Source organism: Crocuta crocuta, unplaced genomic scaffold (assembly GCF_008692635.1).
Source record: "Crocuta crocuta isolate KB4526 unplaced genomic scaffold, BGI_CrCroc_1.0 scaffold129, whole genome shotgun sequence".
NCBI classification, from domain to species: Eukaryota; Metazoa; Chordata; class Mammalia; order Carnivora; family Hyaenidae; genus Crocuta; species Crocuta crocuta.
In genome coordinates, this window is record NW_027551571.1 from 5,422,460 (window position 1) to 5,434,433 (window position 11,974).

At 53.6% G+C, this 11,974-nt stretch overlaps 1 protein-coding gene across 3 annotated transcripts in view; it reads left to right on the forward strand.

Annotated features, from left to right (window-relative positions):
• Positions 1 to 11,974, forward strand: part of ASAP2 (ArfGAP with SH3 domain, ankyrin repeat and PH domain 2) — a 169,243-nt gene that overhangs the window by 155,233 nt on the left and 2,036 nt on the right. For 2 of the 3 annotated variants that reach the window (XM_077751058.1, XM_077751060.1), the window contains 5 exons: positions 830 to 1,082; positions 3,436 to 3,570; positions 4,844 to 5,015; positions 11,031 to 11,080; positions 11,523 to 11,611. In XM_077751058.1, the coding sequence (XP_077607184.1) occupies positions 830 to 1,082; positions 3,436 to 3,570; positions 4,844 to 5,015; positions 11,031 to 11,080; positions 11,523 to 11,611 (699 nt within the window). The remainder of the gene's footprint in view (positions 1 to 829; positions 1,083 to 3,435; positions 3,571 to 4,843; positions 5,016 to 11,030; positions 11,081 to 11,522; positions 11,612 to 11,974) is intronic. The other variant, XM_077751059.1, reaches the window with a different exon arrangement.

Sequence of the window (11,974 nt, forward strand, 5' to 3'; positions counted from 1 at the left end):
TGCTAAGCTGGCACTGTGCCAGAGAACCACAGTGCTACCCATTGAACAGAGGAGAAATAGGGTCAGCAAGGTTAAGGTATTTGCTCGAGATCACAGCTGTTACAATGAAGCTGACATTTAAAACAAATTAGATCTGAATCACCCAAGGCATGGTTCCATGCACATGACCTTCTGGTGGAGCAAGGGCTAGCAAACTGAAAGGGCCAGGTAATGAATATTCGGGCCTGTGGGCCTGAGCTATCACCATCTTTTCTGCAGCTACTCCGCTCTCGCAGGGTGGCTTGAAAGCAAGGTAGACAGTATGTAAATGACCAGCCATGGCTGTGTTCTAATAAAACTTTATTTATAAAGCAAGTGGTGGCCCACAGGCCATGATTTGCTGACTCCTGAGTTAGAGGAGTCTCAAGAGGTCCGTTCATGCCGGAAGAAACCCTGATCTCCCCTGAATTTGCCACGTAGCTGTTGGGGATTGATTGTAGCTGGGTGCTCAGTTGGCAGCACATGTACAAAGGGGAAATGCAGTGAAAATGCAGGTCTAGGTTAAATTAGCTCTGGCCAATAAGGATGCAGTCGCCTGTGTTTTAAGTCCTTCACATAACAGAGAGTTGTAAAGTATGAATCATGGCTCTGTGTGTGTGTGTGTGTGTGTGTGTGTGTGTGTGTGTGTAGGTCTCTGTTAGGAGACATGGTAGGAGTGGCTGTTAAACCTTGCAGCTCTCATGTAACAGTGGAGAGCCACAAAGGCACCATGCCCAAGTAGACTGGACGCCATGACCAAGAGGTCAGCGTGCGCACGTTTCACACGCCTCTGCCCGCCACCCCTCTGCAGCCCAGTCCCAGTCGGCGAGAAGACCGGCCCGTCAGCTTCTACCAGCTGGGGTCCAGCCAGCTGCAGTCAAATGCCGCCTCTTTGGCCAGAGATGCCGCCAGCCTGGCCAAGGACAAGCAGAGGAGCTTTGTGCCCAGCATCTTGCAGAACGAGACGTACGGAGCCGTCCTCAGTGGCAGCCCGCCACCCTCCCAGCCTGTGGCCCCCAGCACGGCCAGCGCCCCCCCACTGCCCCCACGGAACGTTGCCAAAGGTACTGAACCATTGTAGCTCCTGCCGGTGCACAAAGGGGTCGTCTGGGCTTTGCTTTAGGAAGTTTCTAGTTGCTTTGCCTCCTGCTTGATGACGTGTGGGGTTTCGTGTCTTATAGTCATGTCGTTGGCGTCCTAAAGGAGTGCTCGTCTCAGGATGCTGGGGGGTGTGTGGAGTCTCTGACTCTGTCGTTGTCCTGGGCAGAGGAGTGGCATCTGTGTCACTTGGGGAGCGCGGGGACTCCACCAGGGCAGCCTGAGGTGGGTGGCTCAGCCCCTGACGCTGCTCCTGTGAGACCTTCCCGCAGACCTTCTCTCTGTTCCTTTTCTGTCTGCTTTACCACTCACCACCCCTCCCGCTGCCTTAATTCTTTCCTGTTTCATCTCCCCTCACCCACCCCCGCCTGCATTCAGCCAGCTTGTGATGCCTGTGATTATTTTTATCTCTGCAATCCCCGTGAAATGAAGGATAAAAAGATGCTAATGTGGGGAGCAGTGTACACCCTAATTGTGAAGATACAAAATAACCCCTGTGGGTCCTGCCAGGGCCATAAGTGCCACAGCTTGCTACACGTGACGTTGGTTGTTCTGTCACAACACGGTGAGTTGGACTCAACAGATGCTGGGTTTTATTTTTATTAAAATGGAAACAGGCCCCCAGAAGTTAGGTCATTTTCCCAGGACTGAAGGCCAGCTGGCCATTCTGCTCCTTGAAGCTGGTCCAGCAAGTGGGCGGCATGGCTCTGGGCTAGGGCTGCCAGACGCAGCCGGTGGCCTCTGGAGGGCTTCCCGTGAGAAGGGGGTGTGATGTCCCTGCACCGCGGCCGCTGGACGCTGCTGTTTGTCCCGATCACATTTGTACAGCAGCTGCTCTCTGGGAGGGGGCGAGAGTGGGGCTTGTGGCCCAGGCAGGGGGTGAGGATGGCAGCCACCAGCACCTGGGTCTGTGCCGCCCCCACCGTGGCCCCCACTCTCAGGGAGGCCCAGAGAAGACTGCTGGGCTTGTGGTCTGGGTCACTGGAGCAGACCCCCAAGAGGAGAGGGTGCTGCCCAGGCAGGCCCCAGAAACAGCCCGCTTACTCTCCCCCACAGAGCACGTGGCCCCTGTGTGCCCACACCCCAGGGCTGGTCGGGGCGGTTCCTGGGCAGGAGAGAAACCCCAAGGGCCAGCAGGGGCCCAGGGAGCTGAGGGCAGCCACGATCGGGTCCACGTGGGGCCTCTTCTCTCCCCGCCTCCCCCCACACCCCGTGCACATGTATTCAGCGTGCAAGGCTACAGCCACAGTGGTGTGGTCCCCTCCACCCCACTAGTGGCTTTTGCTGACTTTGTGTGTCATTGGAGGAAAGACTTTATTTTGCTCTGTTGGTCATGCAAAATGAACAAAAAAACCATTCACCTTTATTTTTTGCTCTCCTAAAGTCTTAAGAGGGTTTGGGGGATTTTCATACTTTATTTTTCTGGCTGTTCTGTGGTTAGCTTCATGCCCGTCTTTGACGGTATACTTGTGCTTCATCCCTGTAGCCCCCAAAGGGTCCCCCTTGTTCTTGGCCTAATCCACGCTTGTGCCCACACAACAGACAGAAAAGGGAGCCAACGTTCCATGTCCCTGCCTGGGACAGACATGTCCCACCGCACGGATGCCCTGTGTGGGGGTGCCTGTTTTCCGCCCCAGGCCCGCCCCCCACCCCCCACCGTGTGGGCCATGCACGGCCTCAGACACAGGTCACCCCTATGCACGGAGCTTTGTGGGGCAGAGGAAGGACTGTGACCTGGGCAGTGCCGTCTCCCTGGTGTGTCAGCTGAGCCTCCTTGCTGTCACCTGACTTGTAGCCAGAAGTGTTTGCAGGAGGTGGGGGGCCCTCAGCTGTCTCTCATTTGTACCCTTCTCTCCGTGCGATCTGAGGACAGGTGCTCCCCTGTGTGGGCACCCATCTCATCACCCATGATGGACGGCTAGAGACAAGCCGACGTTCTACAGGCTGAGTGCAGTGCTCAGGGCATGGCATCATGGTCACTCGTTTCCCTCTTCAAACGGTACTCCTACTGGAGAAAGAAAATCCGTAAGACTGCGAAAACCAGCTGATAACTTTCCCAGAAGCACCGTTGGTTTGGTGTGTGTAGAGGCGTCCATCTTCCAGATACCAGAGATAAGAATTTTTTTAAAAAATCAGCATTCTGTTTGTGGTCTTAATGCTATTCTAGAGGGGTCATATTTACCATTTTTCTGAGAGAGAGGATCAATAATGCGGTGTTCTGTTTCTGTTTTTGTTCTGTGCTTGTGCGTGCATCCGTGGGTGTGTGTGTGCATGCCTGCGCGTGCATGTGCGTGCGTGTGCATGTGCGTGCGTGTGCAGTTCAGCCAGCCTCCTCCGCTAACGCCCTGTGGAAGACAAACTCTGTAAGTGTGGACGGTGTAAGCAGGCAGCGATCTTCGTCAGATCCGCCAGCTGTCCATCCACCGCTGCCCCCTCTTCGCGTGACGTCTACCAGTACGTTTTTTCCGTTTTCCTTTCTTGCCATGGGCTTTTGGATCTGGATGGCTGGGGGGTGCTCTCGGCGGCCGCGTGGGGAGAGCTGTGAAGTCACCCGCCCACAAGCAGATGCTGCTGTGGGCCCGGCACTGTGTGGCCCCGGCCCCGGCCCCTCCAGCCGCAGGCTCCTGTCCCACCCGCACCCCATGCCGGGCGGGGGGGCTCACACACTCTCCTCCTCTGTCTTCCCGAGCATTTCAGCCACGTTTCCTCCTGTCACGCATGAGCCCAGGGCTTCTTTCCCTCTGGCCGTTTGGTGCTTCTCAATATGTGGGCACAGCCCTTTGGATATAATCTGGTATGTGTTTTTCTTCAGTGTCGACACGTAGGTGAAAGTCCCAGGAAGGGACTGGGAGGGGGTGGAGAAGAGGAATGGCTTTACTGGAGCAGTGAGACAAGCCCTGGACGCAGGCCCTGAGCCTCTTTCCTCCCTGCTCTGCTGGGGTGGGGGGTGAGGGGCCCCGGCACCTCGGGCCTCGCACTGAGAGTGCAGACCTCCCCTCCTGGCTCCCTGTAGTTTGTACCCCAAGACGGGAGAGGCCGAGCCCCAGCTGCGGTGATGTGCCATGTGCACGTGCCCTGGTGGCACCAGAAGTCTCCTTGGGTGTCCCCGTCCTGTCCTGAGGACAGTTACCGCCTCAGCGAGGACCCCGTGTATTTGGGGACAGCACTAATGTTGGTCAGAGAGCAGGAAGCGGGGAGAGGAGCCAGGGGCTCGGGGCCAGCTCCGCGTCTGACCACCTCTCTGACTTCCGGGGAAGCCCGTCGCTTCTCTCATCCTCAGCCTCCCAAGTCTTTGCCCTGCCCCCTCACAGTCGCGGAGTCGTTAGAGTTAGCGCTCCACGGCCTCTCGGTGGCCGGGCCAAAGGTGCAGGGCCCGCGGGCCGGCTGAGGCCGAGAGAGGATTGGCCCGGGACGACCCTGGCCCTCACTTGAGCCTCCCGGGTGTCTCCGGGTCCCAGGGTGGACAGCACGACACCGCGGTGGCTTCCCCACAGGGACTTCCAGCTGGGGAGCTACAGGCTCCTAGAAACATGTTAACCCTCACTGGAGGCTCGGAAGGACTCCCTGCCAACACTATTTTCTAAAACATCTGCAATAAAAAGAGTTTTTTTCCTTATGAAATCACCATAGAACAAAGGAAGCCCTTGTGAGAGGAGCCCCGGGTGAGTGAGAAGGGGGGTCAGGACGAGGTCTGACGGCCTGTGCTCCTCTCCTTTTCTCTCCACAGACCCCCTGGCTCCCACGCCGCCCCCTCCAGTGGCGAAAACGCCCAGTGTGATCGAAGCCTTGAGCCAGCAGAGCAAGCCGGCCCAGCCCGGGGTCCCGCCGAGCAAGGCCCTGCCCCCGCCCCTGCCACCCCAGCCGCCCAGCCGCCTCCCGCAGAAGAGGCCTGCTCCCGGGTAAGCGCCTGCCTTCGTGGGCCCCGCGGGGCCTGGCCTCTTGCCGTCAAGGAGCTTCCAAGCAGCAGTGGCCCCGTGACTTTGTCTGAAATTTCTGTGCAAACATGTGAAATGTCCAGTGCTTCTACTGTAACGTTTGAGTTCAGGTGTCACCTGACTAATTGATCAGGTTTAAGCACCTTAAAAATGATTAATCAAGAATTTTTAAACTCTCATACAAATTTCATACAAATGTATGTCTTATATCCTCATAATGCGTGTAGGTTTCTGTTTAGCATGGGCACTGGGTTTTTGGGAATGAAGGTCGTCCTCAAGACGCTAGGCCTGTAGGTTCAACGTTTTGCTTGCGAGGTTATCTTGCTCATATGCGCTCTCTGCACCTCATCTTTCCCACAGATGAGGGTGGTTTTCTGCGTAAACACAATACAACCAGCACAATCAGACCTGACACAGTGGGCTGCCTGGCTGCCTCAGTTAGTGGAGCGGGCGACTCTTGATCTCAAGGTTGTGAGTTCGAGCCCTCCATTGGGTGTAGAGATGACTTAAAAATGTTTAAGAGAGAGAAAATTAACATAGACACATTACTACCTTCCAGTTCTTAAAACCCATTCAAGGTCTGCCTCTTGTCCAAATAACGCGTCCTTTACCACAAAGGGGTCCAGTTCATGGACTCAAGCTGGATCCTTATAGGGGGGAAATAGTTTCTTTTAGCGGCAGTGATACTTTTTTAAAAAATTTTTTTATGTCTTTATTTTATTTTGAGAAGCAGAGACAGAGAGCGAGTGCGGGAGAGGCAGAAAGAGAGGGAGACACAGAATGTGAAGCAGGCTCCAGGCTCTGGAGCTGTCAGCACAGAACCCAACGCGGGGCTCGAACCCACAGACTTTGAAATCATGACCTGAGCTGAAGTCAGACACTTAACCGACTGAGCCACCCAGGAGTCCCACCAACAGTGATACTTAGAAGCCGAGATCCGAGGGCTGTGTGTGCTCATTGCTCTTGGGTGTCACTGCTCCCACGCAAGCCCTCTAGACAGAGCTGGGGACACACACACATGTATGTACATAGGTGTACATCCTATGTGCATATCTGTATTTAGAAACACATTTTACCTCTGCATTTCTATTTCCGTGTCAATCCGTGAGTTCACACTTTGTCCCATTTCGGTTGTAGTAACAAACCACACCAAGACTTACTGACATGAGACGCAAACATTGTATTCTGCTACCAGATTCTGTTTGCCAAGAATTTGGATCAGCATCGTGAAGATAGCTTATCTTTTCTTCACAATATCTGAGACCCTAGAAAGACTCAAGGCCGAGGATGGTCCAACACGGAAAGTGACTCACAGGCTGAGGCTCGTATCATCTCTCCAGTCCACACATCTGGTTGATGCTGGCTGTCAGCTGGGGCTGTTGGCTAGAAAGCTTGCACGTACGTGGCCTCTCCATGTGGCGAGGGCTTCCTCGAGTCGTGGTGGCTGGGCCCAAGAACAAATCCCGAGAGACAGCCACAGCCCCGGAGAACGGTGGGTTGCTGCCTCTGCCATTTATCACCGGTCAAACAGTGGCAGAGCCTAGACTCAGGCGTGGGGATGGTGCAATAGCACAGAGTGGTGTGGACTCCAGCTCCCAGGAAAGGGTTTGCAGGCAGCGTTCTCAGAGCACCACAGGGTCCATTCTAGTCTCCCTTTCTGTGCTCCTTACTCCCTTTTCGAGTGATGAGAAATCTGGCTCCCGGGTTGACTTGATCAAATACCCCTATGAAGCCAGCCTCCCCTCTCTGCCTCCACCTCCTCCTCACCCTGCTGAGAACTGGGAGCCCACGTGGAGGTCATCTTCACCTTGCCTGGGCTCTCACTGTCCAGCCAGCCACCCCCCTCCATTCCTCTCAGCTGCACCCCCATCAGGCTTCCTGTCCCTGCCGAGGCTCTGACTCCCCAGGGTGGGCCTTTTTTCATCCATGCCACCAGGTGGATGATGGAGCCTTTCAGGATACAAACTACCTCCTTCAGTTCTGAGAAATTTCATTGATTGTTTTTTTTAATGCCTTAATTCAGTGTTCACTGTTCTTGCTTTTATTTATTTATTTACTTATTTATTTTTAAGTGTTTATTTTTGAGAGAGAGAACACAGGGGAGAGGCAGAGAAAGAGAGGAACAGAGGGTCTGAAGTGGGCTCTGCACTGATAGTAGAGAGACTGACACAGAGCTCGGACTCATGAACTGTGAGATCATGAGCCAAAGTCGGACACTTAACCAACCAAGCCACCCAGGTGCCCCTCTGTTCTTGCTTCTAATGTAATTCGTGCTATTCAGATGCCAGACTGCACTGGCCTTTCCTCTACATGTGTCCTCTTTCCCTTTCATTCGGGTAAGCTGACAGCTCTGACAGCCTACCCCTGAGTCTCTGTGGTTCAACATATGGAAGTTGACTTCTTACACAAAATCGAGTTCCCATATTCTCACTTGTCCAGCAGCCCCAATGGGTGAGTCAGAGACCCAGACCCTTTCTGCTTCTGAAGCTACGTTCTTTATCCATGCGCCTGTTCCCAGGGTTACTTCCAGAGGAAGAGACTGGGAAGGGGGGAGGGGGGTGCCTTTGACCAGAGCCAGTCCCATGGCTCCACCTGGAGGCCGGGGCTGGAAGTGTAGCTCTGCACAGTGGAAGAGACCGTTCTCTGCCACCTTCGGGCCTTGCTTGCTTGCTTGCTTTTTAAGTCTATCTTCTGGGAGATTTTCTTCATTTTATCTTGCAGTTCTTTTACTGAGCTTTTTGTTTTCAGCCACCACGTAATTTTCAAGTTATTAGTATCCTTTTTGTTTCATGAAATCATTTTCTCTCATCTCAGATTATTAATGATGGTTATGGGGGGGTGTTTTGTGTAGTTTAGCTTTGGCTTTTATGCATAGTTTGTTTCTTCCATGTCCATTGTTTTTATTTCTGGGCTTTTTTATCTGTAAGGCTTTTCCTTACAGATCTGGTATTTCCTGCCCCAAAGTTGCCACTCCAACTGAGGCATTCAAGCTAAGGGTGCCTGGGTGGCTCAGTTGGTTAAGCCTCCAACTCTTGATTTCATGTCAGGTAACGATCTCATGGTTTGTGGGATCAAGCCCTGCCTTGGGTTCTGCATTTATAGCTTATTTGGAGCCTACTTTGGATATTCTCTCTCTCTCTCTCTCTCTCTCTCTCTCTCTCTCCCTCTCCCCCCCCCCCCCCCNAAACCTGATTGCAGACTGAACCGTCATGTGCAGAGCTGTCACTGTGGACTTCACTATGGAGGGTCTCACTGGGCAGTTTCACTGGGGAACCCTGAATTAGGGCCTTTTTTCTTGAACAACTCAGGCTCCTTAGAGAATGTTCTTTTATTTCATCTTTTGCCTAATGGGAGCAGATTTTCTGGGAGTTGAATATAGAAATCAAGTTAAGCTTTTGCTTAGCCCCCTTTTTATAAAGATTTCTCCCAGCAATCACACTGGTACCCCCAAGTCCAGACACCCTCAGTTCTACCCTCTCTGCTCCTGGTCTTCAGTGGGCTGAGGGAAGATAGTTGCTCAGGGTTGGGCTGGGAATCCGTGGATTCAGTAGTTCTTTGAGCAGATTTTGGGCTAATCCTTGTGTTTATTACCATGCCTTATTCCCCCTTCCACAGTCTCATAAGCCTTGGGGCCTCAGAGCACAGATTGGGGACCTTCAGGGCTCCCTCACTGTGTGAGGGTTCTCCCTCCTCAGATGAGCTGCCATGGTTCGGATTCTTCCCTCCAGTGGCCACTTCCAAAATGTTTCTTTTTCAGTGCTCTTTGTTCTTTTTAGGTTAAGCTTTTTTTCTTTCTTACTTTCTTTTTCCTTCCTTCCTTCCATCCTTCCCTCTCTTTCTCTCTCTTTCTTGAGAGAGAATCTTAAGCAGTCTCCATGCTCAGTTTGGAGCCCAGTCAGGGGAGCCCAACTATGAGATCATGACGTGAGCTGAGACCAAGAGTCAGATGCTTAACTGACTGAGCCACCCAAGCGCCCCTGATTCAAGTTTTTTCTAATTGTTTTCTTTGGGAGAAAGTAGAAGTAAATGTATTTCAGTCTGACTTTTTTTTAAGTTTATTTATTTGAGAGAGAGAAAAAGCACGAGTGGGGGAGGGACAGAGAGAGGAGCGAGCAAGAATGGGGCGCCCGACAAAGGGCTCAAACTCGGGAACTTGGAGATCATGACCTGAGCCAAAGTCAGATGCTTAACCGATTGAGCCACCCAGGCGCCCCTCAGACCTACTTTTTTAACCAGAACATTCTCAGAACTTTTTTGATGCTTCCTTGTAAGATCTCTCTCTAAACTAGAACGTGAACATCCTTGCCTTCCCATTCCAGGCAGCACACGTGCAGTCTTGGGAGTCACCGAGTCACGCGGTGGGGACTGTGCTCCCATGTCTGCCCTCAGTGGCCGCAGGCTGGGCTGAGCGTCTCTTAGTTCCTGCATTAGGGCTGGTGCCCCGCTTCTGTTTGCTCCCTGCTCGCCCTGTAGTCCCTGCAAACTTGCTCTCTCTGGGCTGTTCTGTGAGACAACAGACCCCGTGCTGAGCTTCTGGATGAGCACCAGTCGGCTGCTGGCGATCTCCCGGTGGTTCTGAGGACGGGAGGCATTGGCTGCCAGGGCGAGGTCTTGGGCACAGTCTTTCTGGGTGCTCTGGTTCGCAGGAGAGTCTGCTGGATATGTTAGCACAGCCTTACCTGGTTTTACCTGCTCCGTGGAATCATCTTCTCTCCTCTCACGTGAGCAGAAGCAGAGGTGGGGCAGGTGCAGGGGTGGCGGTGCTGGGGCATCTCCCAGACAACTCTGGATGGAGACCAGCGTGTCATCCCTGCCTGCTGGACTCCTGTCTGAGAAGGAGACACAGCTGTGGCCTCTTTGTAAAGGGTGTGCCCACCCCCAACCCAGCCCTGGGTATAAATCCGGCTTTTCACCTTTGTTCTCTTCGAGCAGGAGTCTGCACACTACTCCCGAGGCCTCATCAGCCCGCCCCGGGCCTGTTTTTGTACAGCCCGTGAGCTAAGGTGGTTTCCTTTGTTTTTTTTTTAATGGTTGAAAAAACCAAAAGAAGTCGTTATGTCATGATACATGAAGATTTTTTTTTTAAGTTTATTTATTTTGAGAGAAGGAGAGCTCAGGAAAGGGGCAGAGAGAGAGAGAGAGAGAGAGAGAGAGAATCCTAGGCAGGCTCTGCGCTGTCAGCATAGAGCTGGACGCAGGGCTCCATCCCACAACCATGACATCATGACCTGAGCCGAAATCAAGACTCGGACACTTAACTGACTAAACCACCCAGGCTCCCTGACACATGAAGATCATATGAAATTCAGAGTCCAGTGGCCATAAATAAAGCGGGTAGCACATAGTCACCCTCCTCTGTGCATCACCTGTGGCTGCTGTCGTGCTGTGGTGGCCGCCCTGAGTAGTCCTGACAGACTTTATAACCCACAGAGCCTCAACTACTTACTACCAGGCCCTTTAGAAAGGTTTGCTGCCTGGTGTCTTAGAGGCTCAGGCTTTTCCCGTAGGCGTTCTGTAGCTGGGGGTGACTAAGGGCAGAGGGGGTCAGCATGAATTTTTTTTTTTGAGAGAGAGAGAGAGTGCAAGTTGAGGAAAGGGGCAGAGGGAGAGAGAGAGCTCAAGCAGGCTCCACACTCAGTGTTGACCCTGACACAGGCTTGATCCCATGACCTCGGATCATGACCTGAGCTGAAATCAAAGTCACTCACTTGGCCAACTGAGCCACCCAGGCGCCCCCAGCATGGTGATTTCTGTCTTGACACTGATGGACATCAAATGGCAAGATGGGTCAGACGGGTGGGGCCTTCACATGTTAGACCTTCTTAGTTCCTTGAAAATACGTGTAAAACTTTTTCTTCCATGTTTTCTTCACCTCATTCTGAGATGAGATGGAAGATTCCTTTATGAAGGGGGGTGAGGTGGGGACAGATGACGTGCTGTGGGGCCTCAGACCTCAGTAAATCTACTTTCCCCTTTTAGGGCCGACAAGTCGACCCCACTGATCAACAAAGGCCAGCCGAGAGGACCTGGTAATGATTTCCTTTACTGGGGTGTACTTCTGTGTGGTCCGTGGGGCCAAAGCGGAGGCGTTTCCAGCGAAGTCGGGCCCCAGCTGCCACCTTGCCCGCCCCCCCCGCCCCCCACAGGTGGGGCTGCTCCCTGCTGAGTCTTGCATACTGGCCCCTTCAGATGGGGGCAGGGCTGGAAGTTCCCAGCGGGGATCTAGAAATCTGCAGAGATGCTCGTGGCCTTTGTCCCGCTCTGTGACACTCACATGCTCTGCACACTTTACAGAGGCTGCATGGAAGTCACTCGGCTTTTGGGTCTTGAAGGGACATTTCCCTCAGTAGATGAGAAAAATCTCAGGAAACCTGCCCGTCAGACATGGCACTGTGGCATTTATATTGTTTATAACTCGGTGGTTACAACTGAGGGCATTTGGTGAAGCTGATTCATTTTGGCCTCACGCAGTGGATCTCTCTGGAACGGAAGCTCTGGGTCCTCTGTCCAGCAGCGCGGTCTTGCAGCCCCCAGCCCCCATGCCCAGGAAGTCACAGACCGTAAGTGGAAGAGCCCCTCCTTTCCTGCCTTGGTGCTGGTGCTCCGGGCCAGTCATGAGCAGGAGACTCCGAGGAACCCTGAGTGGGCGGAGGGGAGGCTTCTTCCCGAATGTGGGATGGTTGGTCGCAGGGCTCAGCTCTGTCACACAGGCACGGGGCCGCCCGCCCCCAGCTCTCTGCGCTCGTCTGGGATTGCTTACCTTTGCTCCAGGCCTCGTGGAAGTCCCCCCGCCCCTGAGCCACACTGAGCCGCCCGTCCTGACGCCTGTGGTCTGCTGGGCCAGCACCCTGGCACCGATTAGAAACAGAGCAGCCCCATTCCCTGCCCCGCAAGCTGACGCCTTCCTGCCACGCTAACCTCTG